The 24,822-nt window shown below is 48.8% G+C and overlaps 1 protein-coding gene across 4 annotated transcripts in view; it reads left to right on the top strand.

The window, feature by feature from the left end:
- The first annotated feature begins 4,101 nt into the window (after positions 1-4,101).
- Positions 4,102-24,822, top strand: part of AFAP1 (actin filament associated protein 1) — a 155,352-nt gene continuing 134,631 nt past the window's right edge. For 2 of the 4 annotated variants that reach the window (XM_036852776.1, XM_036852774.1), the window contains exon 1: positions 4,102-4,315. Coding sequence is in view for 2 of the 4 variants with exons in the window: in XM_036852775.1 (XP_036708670.1) it covers positions 21,878-21,890 (13 nt within the window). In the remaining 2 variants the exon portion in view is untranslated. The other 2 variants (XM_036852775.1, XM_036852773.1) reach the window with 2 other exon arrangements.

Raw genomic sequence — 24,822 nt, 5'->3', positions numbered from 1 at the left:
CTCCCTCAAGAGATGTGTTACTGGAAGAATCTGGAAGACATCTCTGGTCACTAACCCTACCTCATAGCCCTTCACAGTATCAAACTAGGTCAGGAACTTCTACAAAGAGTGTTGGCCCAGCTCTTGGATCAATAAACCTTGATTTATTTTCCCATCAAATGAACATTCTCCTTACATCAGAAGGGCTGTGGTGGCAAAGAGGGATTGGACTTATTTTCTGAGGTTCAAGAGGTCCCGAAATTTCAGTTTTATATGGGGAAAAACTTTCTACTAGTCAGAGTTGTGCAATCATACCCTGACTGGTTTAATGGGTGGTGAGTTTCTTGTTAGTGGACATAAGCCCAAACAGGATGACCACTGATGAGGAAGGATGGTCAGGCTGAGTTTATTAATTTGACACACATTTCTTGAATGTCTACACACTTCAGTTAGGAATTCTGTAAGTAACACAAACATTGACTAACAGTGGCTTACATCAATAAGGCTTTTGTTTTTCCTACCTAATAGGGAATCTGGAGGTAGATGATTCCTGGTCTTGATTCAGTGGCTCCGGGGTAGGAGAGTCAGAATCTCTCTGATTCTGACTTTTGCTTGTCGTTGTGAGATGGCTGCTACAGCTCCAGACATCACATGTGTGTTCCAGGTACTAATCCCTGCTGCTTAGAAAAAGCTGTATCTATTCCTTTCCTGGGGGAGAAAAATCTTCCCTAGAAGATGTGCTGGTAAATCTTCAATTACCGGCATTCTAGGGGATGGAAGGAAGGAAGGAAGTCCTGATTTGTAGCAATTACCAATTTCTGTGGTATAAATTCTCCTACCACATCTGATTTCAAGCTACCAACATGACATTGCTAGCTGCGGGTATGGGAAGAGATGGCTGTAGCACACCGTTATATACTATTTCTATCGTACAGTTAACGATAGATGTAAAATCCTCAGTGGCATAGATCATTGTAAACTGCAGTGAAATAATGAGGAAGGGAGGAATTTTCAGTATTTATTATCTTTGCTTTTAATATGATTCTCATTGTAAGTTTATATAATTTAATTTTTGAGTAATGATTGGGTTTAACAACTGACTTGCAAAATTCCTAAACAATGAGCAATTGGCTCTCATGGTCTGGTCCACAGTGGCTCCAGGACACCACTGCTGGAAACATTTCTGCCAACTTCCCCTGTGTCTCACTGGCCAGGACAATAACACACGGCCACCTTGGGCTATAAGGGAGGTTAGGAAGGCAGTAAACTATTCGCGTGTCTCTAATGGAATATGCCCAGGGAAAAGGGGGCTGGGAAGGACAGTAGGGTCAGCCAACCCGCTGATGGATTGGTCTACCTTTGACCAATCGCCTTAGAAGAAAACTGTGAGGGCGTTTGAAGCACAGTGATGAGCAAGACACACTCCGTTTCTGTTCTCATGGGGCTTTCATGCTGGTGGCAAGGGAGCGATGCTAAACAAATTAGTAGAATTGTGATGAATGCCAGAAAGAAGTACAGGGGGCTATGAGTATATGTATGGGGGAGGGGACCTAGTATTAGTTTTTTATTGTTTCATAACAAATAACCACAAATACAGCAGCTTAATGTAACACACATTTCTTAATTCAGTTTCTGTGGGTTGGAGTTTAGCCCATGTTAGCTGGGTCCTCTGCTCAGGGCTCACTCAGTGTGTTTGTCTGGGCTGCATCCTCACCTGGAGGCTTGACTGGGGAAGAGTCCTGCCAAGCTCCTTCAGGTTGGTTCCAGAAGTCACTTCTGCAGGCCTGCCTGACCGGGAGCCCAGCTCTTTGCTGGCTGTCAGCTGGAGGCAATACTCAGGTCCTACAACCATCCACAGGCGACTTCTCCAAAGCCTGTAGGTAGAACCTCTCCTTATAGTCTAAGACAAATTCTTTTTTTCAAATTAATTTTTATTGGAATATAGTTGATTTCCAATGTTGTGTTAGTTTCTGCTGTACAGCAAAGTGAATCAGTTGTACATACACACGTATCAACTCTTTTTTTAGCTTCTTTCCCCAAATAGGTCATTACAGAGTACTGAGTAGAGTTCCCTGTGCTATACAGAAGGTACTTATTAGTTATCTTTTTTATACATAGTAGAGTGTATATGTCAATCTCAATCTCTCAATTTATCCCTCCCCCCCTTACCCCTGGTAACCATAGTTTGCTTTCTACATTTGTAACTATTTCTGTTTTGTAGATAAGTTCATTTGTACCCTTTAAGACAAATTCTTATGTAATGTAATGTGACCTGGGAGTGACAGTTCATCACCCCTGTCACCTGTATTGGCCAGAAGCTGTCACAGGTTCTGCCTGAACCCAAGACGGGGAGATCATACAAGGGTGTGACTCACTGGGGGTCACCTCAGGGTGTGTCTGCCATGGTTGTACTTGGCGCGGAGGTGGCTACAAAGTCTTCCTGGGGAAATTGACACTGAAGGTGAGACACTGAAGGGTCAGTGGGAGTTGGCCAGGTAGAGGGAGAAAAGTGTGTCAGGCAGAGGGCAGCGTGAGCAAAGAGGTCTGGGACCCGGTGCTGTCCTTTGCAGTAACTACTTTCCTTCCTGAGATTTTTTGTTCCTGATCTCTGAGTACATCCGCCAAACATGGGGCCTGGCTGAAGAGGCATGGGGAAGTTTCTTATCTCCAGGGAGGAATTTGGCAAATCAGACTGGAAACCGGGCTTTCAGTGGTGTGCCTGTGTGTGTGCATGTGAGTGTGTGTGTGTGTAGAGAGATGGGGATAGGGTCTGCCCCAGTCACTGTCAAGACCTTATCCATGCATCCATTCCTTCTACCAGCAACCCTGAGTGCCTTCAGGGTGCCGGGCTCTGTTCTGCACGAGAAATGACTCAGTCAGACCCCTGCCTTGTCCTAGAGAGGTCACACTTCACTGGGGGTGAGAGGAAACCACTCAGATGGAAAGCTCCAGCTAGTGCTGTAACTAAGGTGGCCACGGATGCGTGGGGATGCAGAGAAGGCAGGCTTGGCGGTGGTGGGGGGGGGAGGGGGGAGGGGAAGAACGCAGTCCCGGAGGATTTCAGGTTTCAAGCTGAGCACCTGGGCGGATGGAGAGGCCATTTACTGAGAAAGAAGAACGTGGAGGAGCAGGTGGGGGTTATTGAATAAAGCACTTTGTTTTGATGGTGAGACGTTTGAGATGCCTCCTGGGCGTCCAGCTGCGGATGCAGGGGAGATCAGGGCTGGAAATACAGAGCAGGCAGTCACCACAGTCTGTGGATGGTTGAAAGCCTGGGAGAGCCTGAGATTCTCGGTAGGAGGGTCCATGCCCGAGCCATGGGCCGCCCTAACACCCCAGCACCGAGAGGTTGGGCAGAGAAGGGGTGTATCCCGGAGAAGCCGCTAGTGATAGGGAGGAAAACCGGGAATGCGGGGTCACACGACGCCCAAAGATCAAACACGGCGAGGACAGAGGTTTTATGGATGATTGGTACTTGGATATACGGGGGGGTGACAGGTGGGGAGAGGGGAGCATTGCAGATGGGGAACTGCGTAGGCACAAAAGCTTTGAGGTAGGAAAGGGAAACAGCTCTGCTCTGCACTCCTTTATCCTGGGTTAAAGTAACTCCGAGAAATTTCTGGTCCTGCCTGACGGAGCTCCTTAAGGGAGGGCCAAGTTTGCCTCTACTCCACTCCGACCGTACACCTTACGGGCTGCGAAAATGTTTGTTGAATGAATAAAAGATGAACGAGTGAATGGGACTTTGTGACGTGGGGGGCAGGTGGTCTCGCTCCTTCGGCCTCAGTTTCCCTTTCTGTAAAGCAGGCCAATCCGATAAACTTGAGTTCCGGGTTTGGGATGAGCACGGCTTGCTGAGCGGATTCCAAGTGGACTTTACGCCCGGCCTCCCCGGGTCGGACCGGGTTGGTCCGCGGATCCGGTCGCTCTGGGTCCGGCCCCCGCGGGACCCAGCAGCCCAGCCCTGGAACGGCCCCGCCCCACCTCCCTTTGTTTCTCCAGGCCCCGCCCCCTGCGCGCAGCTCCCTCTCCATTGGTTGGGGGGCGGGCCCCGAGCGCCGGGCGCCGCCGGGGGCGGGGCGGAGGGGCGCGGGCGGGGCGAGTGCGCCTGCGCGTTGCCCCAGCGCAGTTGCAACCTCTCGCCGGCAGCTGCTCCGCGCAGAGTGGGAGACGGAGCCCGAGCCTGAGCGCGAGACGGGCTGAGACGGCTGCGAGGCGGCCCCGCCCCGGGGCTCCATTGTTGCGGCGACTCCGGCTCTGCGGGCTGCTCGGCTCCGTCTCGCTCGGCCAGTGCACCTCCGGCAAGGAGTGAGCGCTGCCCGGGAGGCGGCCTGAGGTGAGGCGGCGGGCGGCGGGGCCGGGCCGGGCGGGGGTCCCCGGCGGACATGGGTTCCGGGGCTGGGAGAGGGTCCCACGGCCGGGCGGAGGTCCCGGGGCCGGACGGGGTCCCAGGCGGCAGGGGGTCCCAGCCGGGCGGGGGGTCCTCGGGAGGCAGGGGTCCCGGAGCCGGGCGAGGTTCTGGGCCGGACAGGGGTCTCGGGTCGGGCGGGGGTCCCAGGCCGGGCGGGGAACTCAGGCGGCAGGGGTCCCAGGCCGGGCGGGGGTCCCCGAGAGGACCGAGGTCCGCGAGCCGGACGAGGTTCCCGGCCGGGCGGAGGTCCCGGGGCTGGACTGGGGTCCCAGGCGGCAGGGGTCCTGGGCCGGGCTGGGGTCCCCGCCGGGTGTGGCAGGTCCGAGAGGGGCGCCGCGAGGTCGCTGCCCGAGTTGGCGGCCGCCGCCCTGAGCGCCTGTGGGACGGGGACGCAGAGGGGGACTGACCGGGCCGTCGCGCGTCCGGGCGCCGGGCATGGTCTCGGCCTCGGGGTGGCACCGAGGGGGCACCGCGCCTGCCGCGACTCCGCGTGGATTCGCGCGTGACGCCCCGCGCGGGGTCCTGGTGACCCTGAGGGTGGGGGACTGTCTTGGTCCCCACTCACTCGGAGTGGCTGGTTCGCTGTGTCCCCGAAGGTAGCTCTGCGTGGGCCCTCGCGCGTGGGGATCCCGGACATCCTGAGAGTGGGAGACTGTCTCTGTCCCCCCTCCCCTTCCCCCCTGGTGTGACTGGTTCGCTGTGTCTGCTTGAGGGTGACCGCGTGGACCCTCGATCGTAGGGATCCTGGGCACTCTGAGAGTGGGGGCTTTTTCTCGCTCCCCACCCCATGACTGGTTCACTGAGTGTTTGTGTGTCACTGAGGGTGGCTCTGCGTGGACCCGCGCGCGCGGTGTCCTGGCCACCCTGCGAGTGGGAGGGCTGTGCCCCGTCCCCTCCCCCCGCGGCTCGTCGGGGTGTGATCAGTACCGGGGGCAGGCTCCCCTCTGTCCCCCAGCAGTGTGCGTGTGCGCGCGCGCGTGCGTAGGTGTGTGTTGGGGGTTCCATGTGTTTCGGGGTGTCCTTGTGCGGGTAGTGGCGCCCGTCGGGCTGTAGCCGGCTGTGCGTGGGGCACATAGATGGCCTGCGTCTGACAGCTGACCCGCTGTTTTATTTACTGCCTTATTTGCCACTTGAGCAGAAGCGGCTGCACTTCCCCGGGAACCCGCTCCTCTCCCCGGCCCGGTCCCCGGGGAGCGCGGGGCTGTCACCGCGCCTGGGGACCGCGAGTCAGGCCGCCGCGTTTCCTGCTCAGGCGCGAGGCTCGGCCGGCCCGGCGGGAGCCGGCTCTGATTGGAGGGAGCCTGGTCCCTCTGCCCGGCGCTTCTTGATTTCTTCCGTTAGGATTGGGAAGAAAAAAAAAAAAAAAAAAAAAAAAAAAAAGGTCTGGAAAGCCAGATTTAACTTTGCAGCTCTCTCAGCGCCTGGAGAGTGGAGGAAACTTTCCCAAGAATTTGGCGGGCTGGAAAGTGCGTTTGAAGGAGGGGAATCCACACCCACGGAATGAGGCCAAGGCAGTTACAGTTAGAGGTCAGGTTTACAGAAGGAGTAGCGGCGGTGAGGTTGTGGATCGGGAGACGTGGATTTCAGCCTGATGGCAAGATCTGATACTACCCTGCAGGCTGTGTATCTCTCAGCCACTTAAATAAACTGGGGTCATTCATTTACCCTTCTATCAAACTTATGAAAACACCTATTATGTTCCAGGATGATTCTTTTCCCTGGGGAACGCAAAGTCTAACAAGCCTTGTTAGTCTTGCAAGTCTAACAGGACTCTGAAAAGTCTTTTCCTTTTCAGAGTGTTCTGGTCCAAGACAGGAGACTGAGCTATAGGCACAAGTAGCTCTAATGTCCAAATGGAAATTCTTTGTGAACAAGATGGTGTATAAATAACAGGAATGCAAGATGAAAATGCGGTCCTAACTGCAGCTGTCGCTGTTACGAAGTCCAGACAGCCTGCAGGCCCTTCCCTCTGCCTTCTCTGCCCTCTCTCTTCCATCTGCCCTACGCCCAGCTCCAGGCCTTCACCCATTCTTACAGTCTCAGTTTAGGTGACTTCTTTCTGAAGTCTTCCCTGACGTCCTCATGCCCAGCCCTCTGAGAGCTGTGGTCTTCAAGGACAGGGTGTTTTGCTGTAGTGCCCAGAGAGGAAGAGGTGTATCTAAATGAGAGGTCCTTCTAAATGAGAGGTCCTTCTAAATGAGAGGTCCTTTTTCCGTACCAGGGAGCCAAGTCTTTCCTGTGATTTAGAATCTGCAATTCTTCAATTCTCCTAAGGGTTTTTAGATTAACATTTGCTGTTACTTCCTAGGGTTTGTTGCACCGTGTAGAGTACTTGATTCGAATTTGTTTGGTCTGATTCTGGCTCTGGAATAAAGTTGCCATTCGTTCCTGCAGAACCACTAGGCTTCAGTTTCCTCACCTTTGAGGGTTTTAAACTAGGTAAGAACCTTGTCAGCCCTAAACCTTTAATTCTTTCAACCAAATAAAGCAGAGGAAAGTTCTCTTAGTGGCAGTTGTATAAATAATGGGGATCTTTGAAAATGTAGATTCTGAAGTAGAAGTTCTTTTTCTTTATTCTACCTTTTTTTTCTTTTTTTTTCACAGTTGCATGGTTGTATACTTTGTCTCAGAGTTGAAGGAGCAGTTCTATGATGGAAGCTTAGGCAACTTTTTTTTTTTTAATATAAATTTATTTATTTATTTGTTTATTTTTTGGCTGCGTTGGGTCTTCGTTGCTGCATGCGGGCTTTCTCTAGTTGGGGCGAGCGGGTGCTACTCTTCGTTGTGGTGGGTGGGCTTCTCATTGTGGTGGCTTCTCTTTGTTGTGGAGCATGGGCTCTAGGCGGGCGGGCTTCAGTAGTTGTGGCGCGCGGGCTCAGTAGTTGTGGATCGCGGGCTCTAGAGCACAGGCTCAGCAGTTGTGGCGCATGGGCTTCGTTGCTCCGCATGTGGGATCTTCCTGGACCAGGGCTCGAACCCATGTCCCCTGCATTGGCAGACGGAGTCTTAACCACTGCGCCACCAGGGAAGTCCCTAGGCAACTTTTTGATATTGTCTTGCATCTTCTTCGTAACCACATTTTGCTTGCAACATCTGTGCTCTGTCAAATTGGCTTGAAGTTTTCCTTAATGAAGTTGTTGGGTGCAGAAGTCTTGGCAGGACCACGTTGCTGATCTTTTGAGTGTCATATGAAGTTGGCCAACTGCAGGCTTTTTAATGCCCCAGTCTCTAACAGAGATTTTAATTTGGAGACTCTGAAATAAGTGAATTTTGGGAGTACCTTGAGTAAGTGTGTGTGGCTTTGTATAACGGTTTAAAGCATAGTTTAAAATTATTACTTGCAAAAATTTACATATGTTAAATGACCTATAAGGAAACTCCACTTCTAAGGACTCTAGTAATTAATCCTTCAAAATATTAATCTCCCAATTTATCTGTTTGGCAAGATGGGAATTTGGTGTGCTCGATTATTTTAAAGCCACATGTCTGTCAAAAGGATACATGATTTTCTCTGCTATTCTTTTTTTGTTTGTTTGTTTGTTTTTTGGCTGCGCTGCACAGCTTGTGGGCTCTTAGTTCCCCGACCGGGGACTGAACCCGGGCCCTCGGCAGTGAGAGCACAGAGTCCTAACCACTGGACCGCCAGGGAATTCCCTCTCTGCTATTCTTATTTGGATGATTACAGGGATTAAACATAGATGGTAGCTGTTTGGTCAAGGAGTGATGCCATCAAATTATATTTTCATGTTAAGTAGGATTTTTGTCCTTATTTTGATTGGTGGTCTTTAATTAATTTTAAAAAAGGCGCTCTGTTACATACTCCATGTGGTTTGTTTTGTTAGGGATCTTATTTTTTGGGAGGGGTCTTCAGAAACGCAAATGGGTTTTCTTTGTGGTTTCCTTAGATTGTCTTTTTTCTTTGATTTTTTCCTTAGATTGTCTTAATGTTTTCACTGAAAACTAGTTAATACTTGTTCTGCAAGAAGGCCTGATTTTTATATGGATTAACTGAAAAGGGTTTTTCATGGAAGAGAATGCCTGGGGATGGAGAAGATAGCGTTTGAACTCTGCTTTTCCATGTTGTTCCTCTTGTTCTTTACTGGAGGAAGAGGGTTAACCAGTTCTTCCCTGGTGGCCTAATCAGAGCGCTGAATCTGCCCCACCTTAAAGAACTGATGGTGCTTTCCCTAGTTTTAAGATGATGATATTCTATAAACCATCTTGTTTAAGCATTGTTTGCCTAGAACTAGAAATTCAGTGATAAATTTTTTCTTAGACTATAAATCTAAGTCTTTGCTGTTACTTCCCCCCGCCATCCCACATCACCTACCAAATGTTTCTTTTTTTAAAATTAATTAATTAATTAATTTTTGGCTGCGTTGGGTCTTCGTTGCTGCGCGCAGGCTTTCTCTAGTTGCGGCGAGCGGGGGCTACTCTTTGTTGCGGTGCGCGGGCTTCTCATTGCGGTGGCTTCTCTTGTTGCGGAGCACGGGCTCTAGGCACGCGGGCTCAGTAGTTGTGGCACACGGGCTCAGTAGTTGTGGCTTGCGGGCTTTAGAGCGCAGGCTCAGTAGTTGTGGCACATGGGCTTAGTTGCTCCGCGGCATGTGGGATCTTCCTGGGCCAGGGCTTGAACCCGTGTCCCCTGCATTGGCAGGCAATGATTCTTAACCACTGCGCCACCAGGGAAGCCCTACCAAATGGTTTTTTCTTCTTTCTTTTCCATTTTAAATATCTTATCATGTTCGTGTCTATCACTGCTGGCTACATCAAAACCGTTTTGAATGTTGACAGGATGTAATGTGAATAATGTAGTAAAGATAACTTACTCCTGTTCTTTTGCACAGGAAACCTGGCCCCAGTAAGGCTTTTGTTAAGTCCAAGTACTTCTCTGAACTGCAGTTCCCTTACTTGTAAGATGGAGTTAATCGTTGGTAGTACCTGCTCTATCTAGCTCAAGAGATTGTTCTGAGGATAAAATGAAATCATGAATGTAACGTAATTTTGTAAGTTGTAAAATATTATGTTGTCAAGGATTTAAAAAAAGTGCTTCATTAAGAATGTAACGAATCTGGGTTTTTTAAAACTCCAAATGTTTAATGTACAGATGATCCTTAGCTTGAAGGGTGTCAGGCAACTTCATTTAAGATTGTTTTCTATCTTTCATTGGCCAGTGTTGTTTGATATCTTAGCCTTTTGGGGGAACATCAAATTCAAGTTTCAGAGACGTGAATCTTTTGTAAGTAAGGCTACTGAATGTGCAGAAATGTAGCCTTTAACAGTCTGTCTCATATGTATGTTCCTATGAACCTTTCTTTAATGAAGCATAATTGCTGGGCACTTTAGTTCCTAAGTGCCCTCTCTTGAGATCGGGGAAGGCATAGGCACCGTGAGGCCATGATCAGCAAAACGCTGGCCTGTTCACCTCTGAAACTTCCTCAGCACCACAGTGTCCTTGGGCCTTCTCTCCTCAAGCCACCTTGGAAACTGCAGTGCAGTTTATACTTTAGACGCAGATGGTAAGTTACACTGTCATATCTTTTGACAGCCGTTCAGATAGATTACCCGTGATGTGCCCGAGTATGGGCTACATGCAGAGATTCGAAGGTGGGACCCATTGCCTCACTGGAGAATTGCTGGAGGCTCACAGTGTAGCGGGAGAAGCAGACCTGGTATCACTCAGTGCAGGTGGTGGGTGCTGCTAGGGGTACGCAGGAGAGTTTGGGAGCCGGGTTGGTGCACACAGTCCAGCATTTATTCTCCTACATGGCACTTAGAGTTTGTCAGGCAAGACAGGCAGTGAAAGGTTTATAAATTAAAGGAAGGGCAGTGAATTACCTGAGGCCTAGAATATGTAGATATTCTGGGCAATTTATAATTCCCCAAATCTGCATTTATCAGAACAAGTCTATGGTCTGTTGTTTTGGATGGAGTATGGCCGTCCCTGTCTTTTGATTTAAGGAAGTCAGTTGACTCTTGTTGAACGTCGATGATGTGACAGACACTGCTGGGTATTTTCACATATATCACTGTATGAGTTTCCTATTTCTGCTGTAACAAATTGCCCCACACTGAGTGGCTTAAAACAACACAGATTTATAATCTTACAGTCCGTAGGTTAGAAGTCTGACTCGGATCTCACCGGGCAAAAAACAAGGTGTCTGCAGGGCTATGTTCCTTATTGGAGAATCTGGAGGAGAACTGCAGGAAAGCTCATTCAGATTGTCCACCGAATATGTCGGTAGTAGCTGGCACTTGTAGGACCGGGGACCCTGTTTCTTTGCTGGCTGCCAGCTGGGGGACTGCCCCCAGCTCCTAGAGGCGTCTTCCTGGACCTTGCTCGGAGCCCCCTGGTCCCAGAGCCAGCAAGGGCCGGCCAGTCCTGGTGTCCCCTCTGCTTCGTCTCTCTTCTTCTGCCTGGAGAAAGTTCTCTGCTCTTAAGGGCTCATGCAATGAGATTGGGCCCACCTAGAACCCCAGGATAATCCCCCTATCTAATACCCCTGTCTGAGGTCTGTAGCGAAGCCCCTTTAATATGACAAATGTGACAAATCACAGGTTCCAGGGGATGCACATGGGCCTCCCACAATCACCCAATCCATTTATGACAGCGTCCAGTGACACTGTTATTGTCACCCTCAGTTCGCAGAGAAAGAAAAGGCATAGATATTTTAAGCAAATTGGCAGGACCGCTAAGATCGCTGTTAAATGGCAAGACAGTTCTTCTGACTCGACGTGGAGCTGATGGTGGGGTTTATAGCAGCAGGTCAGTCAGAAGCAGAGTAAACTTTGTGTTTTGGAGTGCTTAAATGGGCCACTCTGATTACAGGACTTTCACCAAGAAGTCATCAGAGTAATTCCTTTGTTAGAAAAAACACCCACATGGGGGATTTGGGACGTGAAGGACTCTTCCTCATGGGGTGAAGAGTGCATAATTCCATGTCCAGTTCTAGAATGGAAACAGCTGAGTCAACCCAACAGGGATTCACATTCCTGAGCTTTAGAGAACCTGTTTCAAGGCTGAAGCAAAGCACAGTAAACAAAGTTCAATACTTTCTTTGATAGTTAGGAATGAGGTGCATCTTGCGGTCAAGGAAACAGCAGGTGATGGTCACCAGCATCGAAGACCAAGCATGATCTCATTTGATCGTGTAGGTGTTTTTAGTAGTTTTTCATTAGGATTTTTTTTTTTCCCTTCTATAAGAAAGCAGAATCTAGAAATCCTAAGGCTTTTAACCTGGCCTTCAGGAATTTACCAACTGCCTGATACCCTTTGCAGAAATATTGTGTGTCTGTGCCTGTGTGTGTGTTTACTGGGGGGAGGACTTATAGCTTTCCGTTCTTTTTCGAAGGGGTTGGATTCCAAAAAGTTTAAGAACACACTGCTTAATCTGATATTCTTGCCGGTCAAGTATCAGATTTTGTTTAAAAATTAAATACCCCATTTTAAACAAAGTTATACAGGCGCATAGTTTTAAGCGTCAAAAGTTCTACAGGATTTAGAACAAAACACCAGCAATCACCTACCCCACCCTTCTCCACCCTGGTTCCTGCTCCCCAGGGACTTCCCCTTTCAACGTTTCAGCTATTTCTTCCAGATTCTGGGTGAGAGACATCCTGCTAAGGAATGAGACGATTTAGGTCACCTACCCACTCCTTGCACTGCCCACTTCTTTTTTCCTCTGTCCTCTCAGTATAATTACGTTAAAGGTTTTGGTTAAATATTCAGCAGCACTTATTATGATTATGGAAATATTATTCACAGCTGAGATATGTAGTCTATTTTGATTACATTTCCCTTCTGCTGCAGTTTTTTTTTTTCTTTTTCCTAGAGTTGAGAATTGCCCTGCTTTGTTTTGCTTAGCTTTCTGTGCTGTCACTTCTCCCCCTCCACCCCCCAAAGCGTCGTTCTCCTCTTTGTATATTCACACACCAGAGGGCATCATCCAGTTTGTCCTTTTCTTAGGATAATTCTTCCTGAACCTCTCACCAGCCTGCTTTCCTCTAAATTGGTTGCTTCCTAGACCTGCTGCACATTCCCTATCGCCCTGAGAATTCCTTTCACCTCTTTCCCGGGTAAGACGCCTCCTTCTAAAGTTTTCTGTCTTATTTTGGTTGAGCATGTTCACCATAGCTTTCCAAGAAATACATTTTTTTGAGATCTCGTATAAGGTTGGAACGTTTTACTCTCGTTCAGTTGATAGTTTGGCTGAGTATAGAATCCTGGGTTAGAAATCATTTTCCTGAAGAATTAGGAAGGCACTGCTCAGTTGACTTCCAACTTCATCGTGACAGTTGATGTGTCCAGAGCCATTCCTTTGTATGTGACCCGTGTTTTCCTCTGTGTGAGTTTTTAGGCTCTTCTTGATATTCCTTGTGTTTGCAGATGTCGTGGTGGCTGCGCTGTGATGTGTATCTTGTCTCATTCATTGTGATGGGAACTGAGTGGGCTTCTTCCATCTGCAGACTGCCGGTCCTCTGTTCTGATCCTGAATCTCCTTAAATGTCTTCTCTTTTCCCATTTCTTTGTCTTTTTGTTTCCCTTTTTGGGATTTCTCCAACTTCTCCTCTAAACCCTTCTCTGAATTTTGTATTGCTCTGATTATTTTAATTTCAAAGGCTCCTTTATAGTCCCTGAAAATATTTTTCAAAAATACCATCTTTCCTTGTTTCGAGGATGTGGTCAGAGGTTTTATTCCACCTGTATCCTGGAGGAAGGGTTTATCTTTTCATGGCTTTTCAGCTTGATTATCTAATAAAGTCCGAAGGATTTGAGAGTAGTTTCATGATACTTCCGTAGTTTGAAAGAAAAATTTCTGTTCCACCCGTTATCTATTCTCTAAAATGGAAAAAAGACTTAATTTTCAGTCCTTGGTGGTGTTAGAAGATAGCTTTTTTTTTTTTTTTTTTTGGCCGTGCTGAGTGGCATGCAGGGATCTCTGTTCCCGACCAGGGATCGAACCCGTGCCCCTCTGCAGTGGAAGCGCAGAGTCCTAACCACTGGACCGCCAGGGAGTTCCCTAGAAGATAGCTTTTGTATGTCCTCAAACACCTCCATTGAGAACACCTCTTTTCCATCCATGCCCACGCTGCAGCTGACTTTGCCTTCTGTTTTGTGTACTTAAGATCGTCCACCCAGTATTCTGTGAGGAGCTGCCATCAGTGAATTCAGGGTTTGGAAATCCAGTTTCCTTTTACCTGACCCAGTGTCCATGGTCTATGCAGCGTCTCTGGGGGCAGTAGCATTGAGAAGGCTCCTTTTTGTGGGTTGTACTTTCATCATAAGTTTATCAAGAAAAGGAAAAAGGGGCTTCCCTGGTGGCGCAGTGGTTGAGAATCTGCCTGCCAATGCAGGGAACACGGGTTCGAGCCCTGGCCTGGGAAGATCCCACATGCCGCGGAGCAACTGGGCCCGTGAGCCACAACTACTGAGCCTGCACGTCTGGAGCCTGTGCTCCGCAACAAAAGAGGCCGCGATAGTGAGAGGCCCGCGCACCGCGATGAAGAGTGGCCCCCGCTTGCCGCAACTAGAGGAAGCCCTCGCATAGAAATGAAGACCCAACACAGCTAAAAATAAATAAATAAATAAATTTATTTAAAAAAAAAAAAAGGACAAAGAAGTAGTAAAAATGATGGATTCTTGCTCCGGACGTTAGATAGTGGTGTGACAAATGAGGGTTTTTTTTTTTTTTTTTTTTTTGGCCGTGATGCACGGCTTGTGGGATCTTAGTTCCCCGACCAGGGATCGAACCCGGGCCCTTGGCAGTGAAAGTGAGGAATCCTAACCACTGGACCGCCAGGGAATTCCCAAACGAGGGGTATTTTTTGCCATGGTAGGTGGAGCTAGGTTTGGGGACTGTCATCTAGTCTGGACCTTTCTGTCAGAAGGAGTTTACAGAAATGGCTTGTTGGGAGCGGGACACGGTGCCTCCTAGGTGGGTATTTGGTGAAGAGGTTTGTGGCGGATGTCACAAGAAAGGAGAATACCTCTGAAAACTGTTTTGGAGCCATACTTTTTGAATGACTTTTGAAACCTGTACAGGATTTTCCCAGACATTGACAGCATGTGATTCTGAGTTACTTTAACTGTGAGAGTCAGGATGGCTCTTGAGGATGGGAGGCATGATGCTTTCTTTTTAAATCCCCTCTTCCCATGAATACAGGTTTGTGTGTTGGGAGGTCCTAAGTTACGTGAGATTTTTCTCTCCAGATGGGTTGATTGTTTGAGTCTTCCTGTGCTTGAAGTGTGACCCTCTGTCTTAGTTTGTTCAGGTTGCCATAACAGAATGCCATAGACTGGGAGGCTCATAAAGAACAGAAATTGGTTTCTCACAGTTCTAGAGGCTGGAAGTCCGAGATCGAGGTGCTGGCAGGTTCCCTGTCTGGTGAGAACCTGGTTCAAGACAGCATATTCTTGCTGTGTCCTCGCCTGGTGGAAGGGACGAGGATGCTGACCGGGGTCTCTTTTATAAGGGAACTAATCCCATACAGGGGGGCTCCACCCTTATGACCTATTCATTTCCCAGAGGCCCCCCTCCAAATACTGAGACACTGGAGATTACTGGAATTTTGAGGGGACACAGACATTCAGTCTGTAGGACCCTCTAAGAAGCTCAGACGTGCTGTGTCTTCACGATAAGGGAGACCAAATGGTTCAAAAAGGCTAATGTTAATAGTCTTTCGGAGTTTGTATCACCACCCCTATTGCTACCGGCACTGTTTGCTGAGCGCTTACTATGTCCTAGGCACTGTGCCAGACACTTTACATCTGTATCTCTTCTAGTCTGTTCAGCAACTTCGTGGGGTAGGTAATGTTCTCAATTTGCAGTTGCCAAAATGAGACGGAAGTCTCGTGGTGGCCAGGGTTAACAGTACTGTATTGTGTATTTGAAAGTTCCTGAGAGAGTAGATCTTGAGTTCACATCACACACACACACACACACACACACACACACACACACACACACGCAAAAATTGTAACTACGTGCAGTGATGGACGCTAAGGAGACTTACTGTGATCCTTTCACAGTTCACACATATGTCCGATCGTTACGTTGTCTGCCTGAAACTAATACAATGTTGCTCGTCAGTTACATGGCGATGAAAACACTGAGGTGAAGAGACAGGGAGGAACTCACTCAAGGTCACGTAGTCGGTGGGATCTGACTAGCGTGTGGCCCGGCCTCCTTCTTTGTTAGGGCTTTCCAGCCACTGACGCCAGGTGACTGCTGTGCCCGAGAGCTGTTACAGTGCAGCCTCTCAGAGCCGGCCAGACCTGACGCTGTTCCTGCTGTTGACCTGCGTGGCGCTCCTGGCGGTCCTGGTGGGTCTTCGGTGTCTGTACCCCTGCATCCCTTCCCTTCCCCACTCAGTGGTTCAGAGGGTGTGCGTGCAGGGGTCCCCGCCCCGGCAGCTGCACACAGTGGGGGGCCATGTGTACGGGACTGACCGTAGAGGCCGTGACAGATGCTGTCAGGGAGGGGTGCGCAGGACGCTGGGGTTTCGGAGAGGGGGGTGGGCAGGCACCTGCGAGGGGGCGGGCGGTTCTGAGGGGGACCGTGCAGGGGGCGTTGGGTTTCCACGGTGGAACTGAGGCTCCGAGGCTTTCTCAGCTCTGAAGATTCCAGCCGCTTAGTCTCACTCCGACGCCTTTTCCTGAATTCTCTATTTCTCAGCGCAGAAAAGGGTGTCATCTCTGTGCCGTTAATTTCTGCGAGTCCTGCGTTTAGTTTTGGGCGTTCAGCAGATTGGGGCAGCCTGGGCTGTGAGAGAGAAGCCTGCATCTCCCGCCAGCGGGCCTCCCGTCAGGCGCGGCGCAGAGGAGTGTCACCAGACGGGGGCCCCGAGCCTCCAGCTGCACAAAGACGGCTGCCACCAGCGCCGAGAGACGTTTCACCTGAAAAGACAGGACCCAGAATAGTTCGTGTGTCCCCCGAATGGGATAACCTCCCGGAACGGAAGGGTTCCTACTGATTCCCACCCTGCCTCCTTCCCGAGACTGGACCATCCTTCATACCACAGCAGGAGGCATTTCTGGCCATCTGTCGGCATCCACTGGGCCTTAGGCAGGGCGGCCAGCATCACAGGCCCTGTCGGACCGGGGCTGGCGTTCCGGCTCTGCCACCCGCTCACCAACAGTGTGGAATCTTGGGCTGGTCCCTTAACCTTCCACGAGCCGCTTCCATAGGAGGGCAGTGCAGTACCTGTCGCCAGAGGAAGAGGCCAGGATGGCCGGGCTTCCTCTCTGAGGGGAGCGGTGGACGTTGTTGGGGGGGGCGTCCGGTGAGCACTGAATGGAACGAGGCTGACTGGCCCTGTTGATAGTAGTTACAGCCTTTCCTCGTGAGGAGCTGATGAGGGGTCCTCCTGGCCGGGCCACCGTGAGGTAGGAGCCAGTGAAAGAGCCTAGAAGAAGGTGACTTCGGGTAGAGCCTGGGGAGGGTTTGTTACTATAAATAGGTGAAGGTTGGGCTCTTCACTAGCAGCCAGACGCCTGCTTTATCTCGGGACTCCCTGAGTCGTGCACGGCAGAGCCGGGGGATTGTGTCACAGTGGGACTGGTGGCAGTTTCAATTCAGCTAAAGCTGCCGGTCGAAAAATGCATCGATATGATATGAGAAAGCTTGGACTGCAAAGCAGAGCTGAGTCCAAATTCTGGGTCCGTAACTTGAACTGTGACTTCGTAGGTAAAGGGAGGTCCAGAGAACCCAAACGTTTTGTATTATGACAGTAAGAAAGGGCTCGGAGCATCTGCATTGGTTGTGTACCAGTTCATTTAAATGACCTGAAAGCATTTACACTGGAACAAGACTTGATTTCTCTCATTTCCATTACTTTACCTTCCTGGAACAATCTCATTATGATTTGAAGATTTTTTGGGGTCAGAATCACATGGTCCAGCTACCTGTCTTGGAGCAAATTTAGGCACACACACATTTGTTTAAATATTTCGGGTGATATAGGCATAGACACATAGAGTAAAATGCTGAAGTTTGCACCCCTCCTCTAGGGTAACCACTGTTACTAGTGAAGCTTGTATTCCACACGTTTTTTGTGCATTATAAATATAATAGGAGTATACATATATATTTAATAATATCTACCGTTTATTCGGTATTCAGGATGTGTCTATGGAGCTCCCTCTCCATGCCAACTCATTTTATTTTTAGAGCAGCCCTTTTTTTAAAAAAATTTTTATTTATTTATTTTATTTTTGGCTGCATTGGGTCTTTGTTGCTGCACACGGGCTTTCTCTAGTTGCGGCGAGCGGGGGCTACTCTTCTTTACGGTGCGTGGGCTTCTCATTGCGGTGGCTTCTCTTGTTGCGGAGCATGGGCTCTAGGCACTCGGGCTTCAGTAGTTGTGGCACGCGGGCTCAGTAGTTGTGGCTCATGGGCTCTAGAGCGCAGGCTCAGTAGTTGTGGCGCACGGGCTCAGTAGTTGTGGCTCGCGGGCTCTAGAGCGCAGGCTCAGTAGTTGTGGCGCATGGGTTTAGCTGCTCCACGGCGTGTGGGATCTTCCCGGACCAGGGCTCGAACCCGTGTCCCCTGCATTGGCAGGCAGATTCTTAACCACTGCACCACCAGGGAAGTCCGTAGAGCAGCCCTATTACTGTGACTGTTTTACAGTGAGGAAACTGAGGCACAGAGAGGTTGGGGGCCTTGCCCAACATCACACAGCCAGGAAGTGTTGGAGTTGGGGTGTGAGCCCAGGCAGCCTGGCCCCAGAGCTCTGAGCGATCATTCTGGGTTGCCCATGGAAACCTCACGCTCGCAAACCTCGCCTCCAGCGAGAGTCCACGTGATATTTGTCAAAGTGGTGTGTCTACCTGAGTTTTCTTTACCTCTTAAGCCTAAACCTAAATCTTGGAATTGTTCTAAACCCTGGCTGGGACCCCTTGAAGACTGAACAGAGGTACTCTTCAGGTTAGTCTAGCTGGTTGGAAGGTGGAGGGAGAAGGGGTAATATTGCCAGAGAAAAAGGCCAAGGTGGCTGGGCTCACTCCTCTGACGAAGAGGCCCTGGAGCAGCTTCATGACCTGGACCACTTGGACGGAAGAGGAAGAAGGAGACCTTTACCCGTGATGGGTGACCTTGACTGCACGAACAACCTGTGTGCTGGTCCTCTTCCTGGAGCAGATGATACGAGGTGCCAATAAACCCAACTTCTGAGCCTGCCAGGGCAGGGCAGGTATTTGTCCAGCCCCCTGTGAACATAAGTAATGTTCTCACATTCTCACAGCCAGCCCAGTGTTCCAGAACTGCTTTCTTTTTTTCTTTGGACAAAAGTTCAGTTTGTCTCATAGGTCCCTTTCTGCTTATAACAGTGTCACAGATTAAAGTTTTGTTTTTGGTTCTGAAGTGGATTTAGAGTTAATAAAGTCTGCTAAAAATACAACTATGGGGTAGTGTAGAAAAATCACTTCCTTATTATGGATCATATAATGTGAGTGAGAAGTGACCCATATCCAGTTGAACACTGGAAGCAAATCTTGTCTTTTGGTAGCACTCTGGATACCCCTGCGACTCGTGTGAATAAAAGGTACCCAGGTGCGGGGGTCACCAGTCTTCTCTTGGGGCGTCTTGTCTTTCTCCTTGCGGAGGAAGGTGGGCCGGGAGGAGGGGGCCCGCACCTGCTGAGCACCCAGTACTCGTCAGCTACCTCACATAAGTGTCCCATTTGATACAATCTTAGAGGTAAATATTTCTATTGAAGATGAAGACAGAGGCTTAGAGATGTTAAGAAAGTTGCTCAAGGTCACATAATTATAAGTGGAAAAATGAAATCCTTGATGAACTCAGGGGTTTGACCTCAAAGCCCTTGATCTTTCCTTAACACTTGGTTACTTCCCTGGACAGTGGGGGAGTGACTGAGAGCTCAAGGAAGTGAGGTTTTGTGGAAAGAGGGCCTGGAGAGGGAAGTCTCTCTAGACTTGGAATCTGCCTCACTGGGCTTCTAAGTTAGGGACTGACCATCTGGAGGGAAGCCCCTGGTTTAAGACTTTTCTTTGTGGACATAGACAAAGAGCAACCACATGGGAAAGGCAAAAGCTATTTATTCAGAGCTGGCTTGTAGCAAGGGAGTCGGCCACAATCACTTGTGCCTGGCAGAGACCCAGAGGCAGGCAGAGGCGTGGGCGAACTTCCCAGTGGAGAAAAGGGAGCTCAGGGTGCCTGATGGGGCTGGAGGCCTGGGGGGCTGGGGGGTGTCTAGAAGGGGGGGCATTCCTTGTGACTGGTCAGGGAGCAGGTGGGACCTTCCGGGGTTGGTCCTGAGTTGGAAGCAGGACAACAGTTATGGAGGCCGTCGGTATTGATTGAGTCCTGGCGGATTTTCACAGGGGAGGCTGTTTGGCTTCCTGGCTTGTCACTAGAGACAGCAGTCTGCCCTCCTGCAGGTCTGACTCCCACCAGGCTGGCTCCCGGGGCTGGCGGCTGTGGGCCGAGGGTCAGATCTCTGCTTTTATATGGTCTGGCCATTGTCATTGTATATTGTCTTTCATCTTTCTCTTGTTGGTAAAAATATAAAATAAAAAATTAGATGTGTTAGGAGTTGTTTGGACATCACGCCTTCTGGAAGAAGTTCTTCACACTCGCATTCAGAGTGACTCTGAACTGTTGGGCTTGATCCTATTTTAGAGACTAGAGAACTGAAGCTAAGAGAGATTAGGCAGAACCCACAGTAGATGGTTAAGCTCAGACCTGAACTTGGTCTTCTAATTTCAAGTTTTGTTTTCTTTGGAGGCAAGCTGGTATGAAATATATATTGCCTTTGACAAGATAATACTTAGGCTCTATTTAGTCCTTCTCCTAGATTATAAGCCTTTTTTGGGGTGGGGATTTTTTGATTTAGAGAATTTTTTATTGAGAGTCTAGGACAGTCCTGAAAAGGCAATGCAGATCATAAAATAATGTAGATTTTTCTGCTTTTTACTCTCAAAACATATCTAAATTGTCTTTTGATGTTGCAAACCTTCTACTATAAAGATATATTCTAAGGGAGAAGTCCAGGCCACTTGTCTTTTAAGGATTGCAATTTTCTTGGTAAGAGAAAGGGAACTTTGTTAGTAACGCTTTTAATTTGGGAAGGTCTTCTGTGTTCAGTGAACTATATTTTCCATATGAGTTAGAAGATTGTCTTGAGACACAAATATAGTTTAGCAATGAAGTTCACTCCCTTGATAATTAAATTATCTTTCCTTCTTTCCTTTATCCATTATAGTGATAGCATAAAATCTGCTTCTAAAGCCACTGGGTTTTGCTGTCATCCAGAGAAGGGTGACCCCCAAATATGGAGCACTGAATACCAAATTATAAATTTGGTCCAAAAAGATTGTGCATGGTTATTTTGACATTGTCAAACTTCCCACATATATGAACTGAATAATCTAATTCATATATGAGTTGATTGTGTGTGTATATGACTATAAACATATATTTATTTATGATGTAGGAATCAAATAACACTGTGTAAATAGCCTTTCTTACAAATTCCAGGTAGCCCTCTTATTCCAAAAATGGGGAAATTTTGCATTCATCCTTAAAGTGTACATGCGCTTATCTGATAGCTCTGTATTTTAACAATGATGTTACTAGTGTCATGGGTCTATTTAGCATCTTTCCTACTCAGGTGGGGTTTCTTTGTTTGGTTTTTGTTTTGGTTATTGAGCTCGTGATAACCTGTGTGAATTCCCTTCCCCATCTTGGCCACATTCTCTTTGTGATGGGTCATCTTTCTGTCTCATTGGACTTTACTGTTTTTCTAACAGTGTGAGTTCAGGGCTCTGGGCCGAGCAGTTTCGTGAGAAATCATCCTCATCGTCTGTAGTGGTGCATGTTTTCAAGGCAGAAGAAACAGCAGCAGTTCTTACGGGGCTGCCTATCAACCTGGGAGTCCCGAGACCTGGCTCTGCCCTGCTTCCAGCAGGTAACTAGTTGAGTTACCAAAAAAAGCCAGGTCCATTCCCTGGTCTGTGTCTCTGTAAGTAGAACGGCAGATGGTGTGTTTCCTAAGGTGCCTTCCAGCGTGGTCAGCCGCTGACCTGTTCTCTGCACTGTGCCAAGTACAGTGGAAACAACAAGGAAACGCCAGGCGCATTTGTAACCACTAGGGTTGCAATCTAGTTTCAGACACAGGACGGAAGCTGACAGAGCTGGGCAGGGGTACAGACCGAAGGCATTTGGAAGGCCGGTTCCAAATCCCTCAGGGTGCTTGATGTGATCTGAGGAAGACACATGCAAAAAGGCACGAGGTTGCTGAGAAAAATCTCGGTGTCCGTGTCCTGGATTATCTCACCAGCGGGAAGGTGGAGGATGGTGTCCTGAGTTTGCGGAAAGATGTGCTGTGGTTCACAGGGGCTTGCCCAGCCTGGACTCGACACTTAGGTTCATTCAGTTTTGTCCTCTGTTTCCACCTTCCTGATGCACCCCCTTGTTTCTCCAGAAAATTTGCAGTGAATTTTTTGGAAAAACTTTATAGAAGGAATAGATGCTCACTGAAGGTAATTAAAATAGTACGTAAGATGAAGAGCAAAGGTAAATCTTTCTTTTCTTGCTGTCTTTGGGGTGACCACTATTTTTTTTTTTTTCTTTTGGCTGCATTGGGTCTTCGTTGCTGTGCGTGGGCTTTCTCTAGTTGCGGTGAGCGGGGGCTACTCTTCGTGGTGTGCGGGCCTCTCATTACGATGGCTTCTCTTGTTGCTGAGCACGGGCTCTAGGCGTGCGGGCTTCAGTAGATGCAGCACGCGGGCTCAGTAGTTGCAGCATGTGGGCCCTAGAGCGCGCGGGCTTCAGTAGTTGTGGTGCACGGGCTCAGTAGTTGTGGCTCGCGGGCTCTAGAGCACAGGCTCAGTAGTTGAGACACACGGGCTTAGTTGCTCCACAGCATGTGGAATCTTCCTGGACCAGGGATCGAAAACTGTGTCCCCTGCATTGGCAGGTAGATTCCTAACCACTGTGCCACCAGGGAAGTCCCAGGGTGACCACTATTTAACAACTGCTGTATTTCCTTTCCGATCTTTTCCAGTATACATGCAAATATATATGTACATTTTGGGGATATTTTTAAAAAACAAAATAGTATTTGATATATGCTGTTCCACAGCTCTACCCCAGCAGTGCACAGGGACAGCCTTTCGTGACAATATATTTGGATATGATATACTCCTTTTGCCCTTGGAGAGCCAGGTACTAATAGCTCATGACAGCTGGCGTTGACTGTGCATTTGCCGTGTGCCAGGTCCTGTTTGCTAAGCTCGCCACACGAATTAGGTCTTATGATTTTTCCCAACCACCCTGTGGATGAACACTGTTATTATTAAACATTTTACTTGATAAAACTGTAGTAGAGAGCAGCTAAGCTGCTTGCTCAAGCTCCTGGCATTATTTCCAAGAGAGACAACACATTTTTTAAAAGTCTTGTTAAATTGAAGTAATTTACATTTGCTCATTTCAGGAAGTATTTATTGAGTGCATCCTGTGTGTTGGGTGCTGTCCTGGAAGCTTTTCCTGAAAGCACATTTGGGATGGGGTAAAGGGGAGACCGGTCCACAGGCACGGGGCCCCACTCATGCAAGGAGGGAGGGGCCCTGTGGGAAGCAGAGGGCACAGGGAGGGGGTCTCTGGACAGTGCTTGCAACGTCGATGTTTGCGCCAGTCTGGCCCAAGGCCCAGTTCTTGTACAGACGCTTCCAGAGAGACCTGATTTTGATTTCGATTATGGCTCACCTGAGACTGAGTGACCGTTGATTTAAAACTGCCCGAGTCACGGCCTCAAAGGTTGGTGCTGGTGCCCCTCTAGCTGGCCTGCTGTCACCCCCCGACTCCTATGGAAGGGGAGCCACCCAGGGACTAGAGTGATGTGCCTGCCAGCAGCTAGGTGGGTGTCTCCTGGTAAGTGGATTTCATGCTGTTGGGATGGATCAGACTTTCCTGCTCTTTCCCACTTGGAAGAAAACTTTTCACTTGTCTTTGGGTTTTGCTGCGGGGCTGCAGGGTTAGAGCAGGGCCTGGCAGTTTGCTGGTTGATACACATGTTCTGTGAGCGCAAAAATCACAGAGCTTTGGGAAATGTGGACAGAAGTAGCACTCAGGGCAGTGGGGTCACGGGTTATAAATGTTTCTGTAGCAACGGCATCAGACTTGCACACAATGGCATGGGTTTCTGCTATATGCTTTCCCTGCTACTTTGGCAAGTTTGATTTGGGTGTCTCCCGTACAGAAGCCATGACATCAGCTTCTGCCATCAAGTATTTATAGCAGTTGGCCAGTTGACGTGGGTCACTTTTTGGGCTGTGATTTCTGTAAGGAAGTGGTAGCGCTCCTGTCCAAAGCATGCTGCCCGTTTCAAGGTGTTCCCGATTTCTGAGCACCTTGGGAGATGGTGCTCTGGATAGAGAAAGTACCCCTCCCCATGTGGTGGTCTCTGATGACTGTACAAGTCAAGAAGGCCTGTAATGAGTGTCGTCCAGGCATTTGCGAGGTGCCAGACCTCTGTCCTTCCTGTGCCTCCTCTTCCTTCTCCTCCTTCTCCCTGTTTTCTTTCTTTCTTTCTTTCTTAAAAACATTTCTTATGAAAAATTGAGCAAGTATTTTGGTTTCCTTCATTTGCTGTTCTTTGCTAATTGCATGAAGAGTGAGCCTGGGACAGTGAAAAAGTTTTTACTTCCCTTCAATGATGATAATAGCTACTCTTTTTTATTTTTTTTTAAATTTTATTTATTTATTTATGGCTGTGTTGGGTCTTCGTTTCTGTGCGAGGGCCTTCTCCAGTTGCGGCGAGCGGGGGCCACTCTTCATCACGGTGCGCGGGCCTCTCACTATCGCAGCCTCTCTTGTTGCGGAGCACAGGCTCCAGACGCGCAGGCTCAGTAATTGTGGCTCACGGGCCCACTCGCTCCGCGGCATGTGGGATCTTCCCAGACCAGGCCTCGAACCCGTGTCCCCTGCATTGGCAGGCAGATTCTCAACCACTGCGCCACCAGGGAATCCCAATAATAGCTACTCTTTAACTGAGAGGCTGACCGTGTACCAGGCATTGAGGAGTGGCTTTCAATCCTCACACTCAACCAGCTGGGATAGGTTGTGTTTCCCCCCAGTTACTGAGGCGGGTGTTCAGCTCAGAGTGCTTGAGGGGCCCTCCCAAAGTCACACAGCTAGAAAGTGGCAAAGTCGAACTAAACACAGATTGTCTGCGTCAGACAGATGGTCTGATTCCAAAATGGGCTCTTAAATCCTGGGGCCAAGGAGGCTTGGATTGGAATTGCTATGATGTAGAGGGCCTTTTTGTATCTTTGTTATTGACCCTAGACATTTCCTTGAACTAAACTTACCTGCCTTCAATAAATACGAAGTATTTGAAAGTTTAAATTTCAGCCCTGAATTCTTTTGCAGTATAGAGAAATAACACTTTAGGTTTGCTTTGGATATAAATAT

The sequence above is a fragment of the Balaenoptera musculus genome, chromosome 5 (genome assembly GCF_009873245.2).
Source record: "Balaenoptera musculus isolate JJ_BM4_2016_0621 chromosome 5, mBalMus1.pri.v3, whole genome shotgun sequence".
Classification (NCBI taxonomy): Eukaryota; Metazoa; Chordata; class Mammalia; order Artiodactyla; family Balaenopteridae; genus Balaenoptera; species Balaenoptera musculus.
This window is presented reverse-complemented; position numbering and strand designations above follow the sequence as displayed.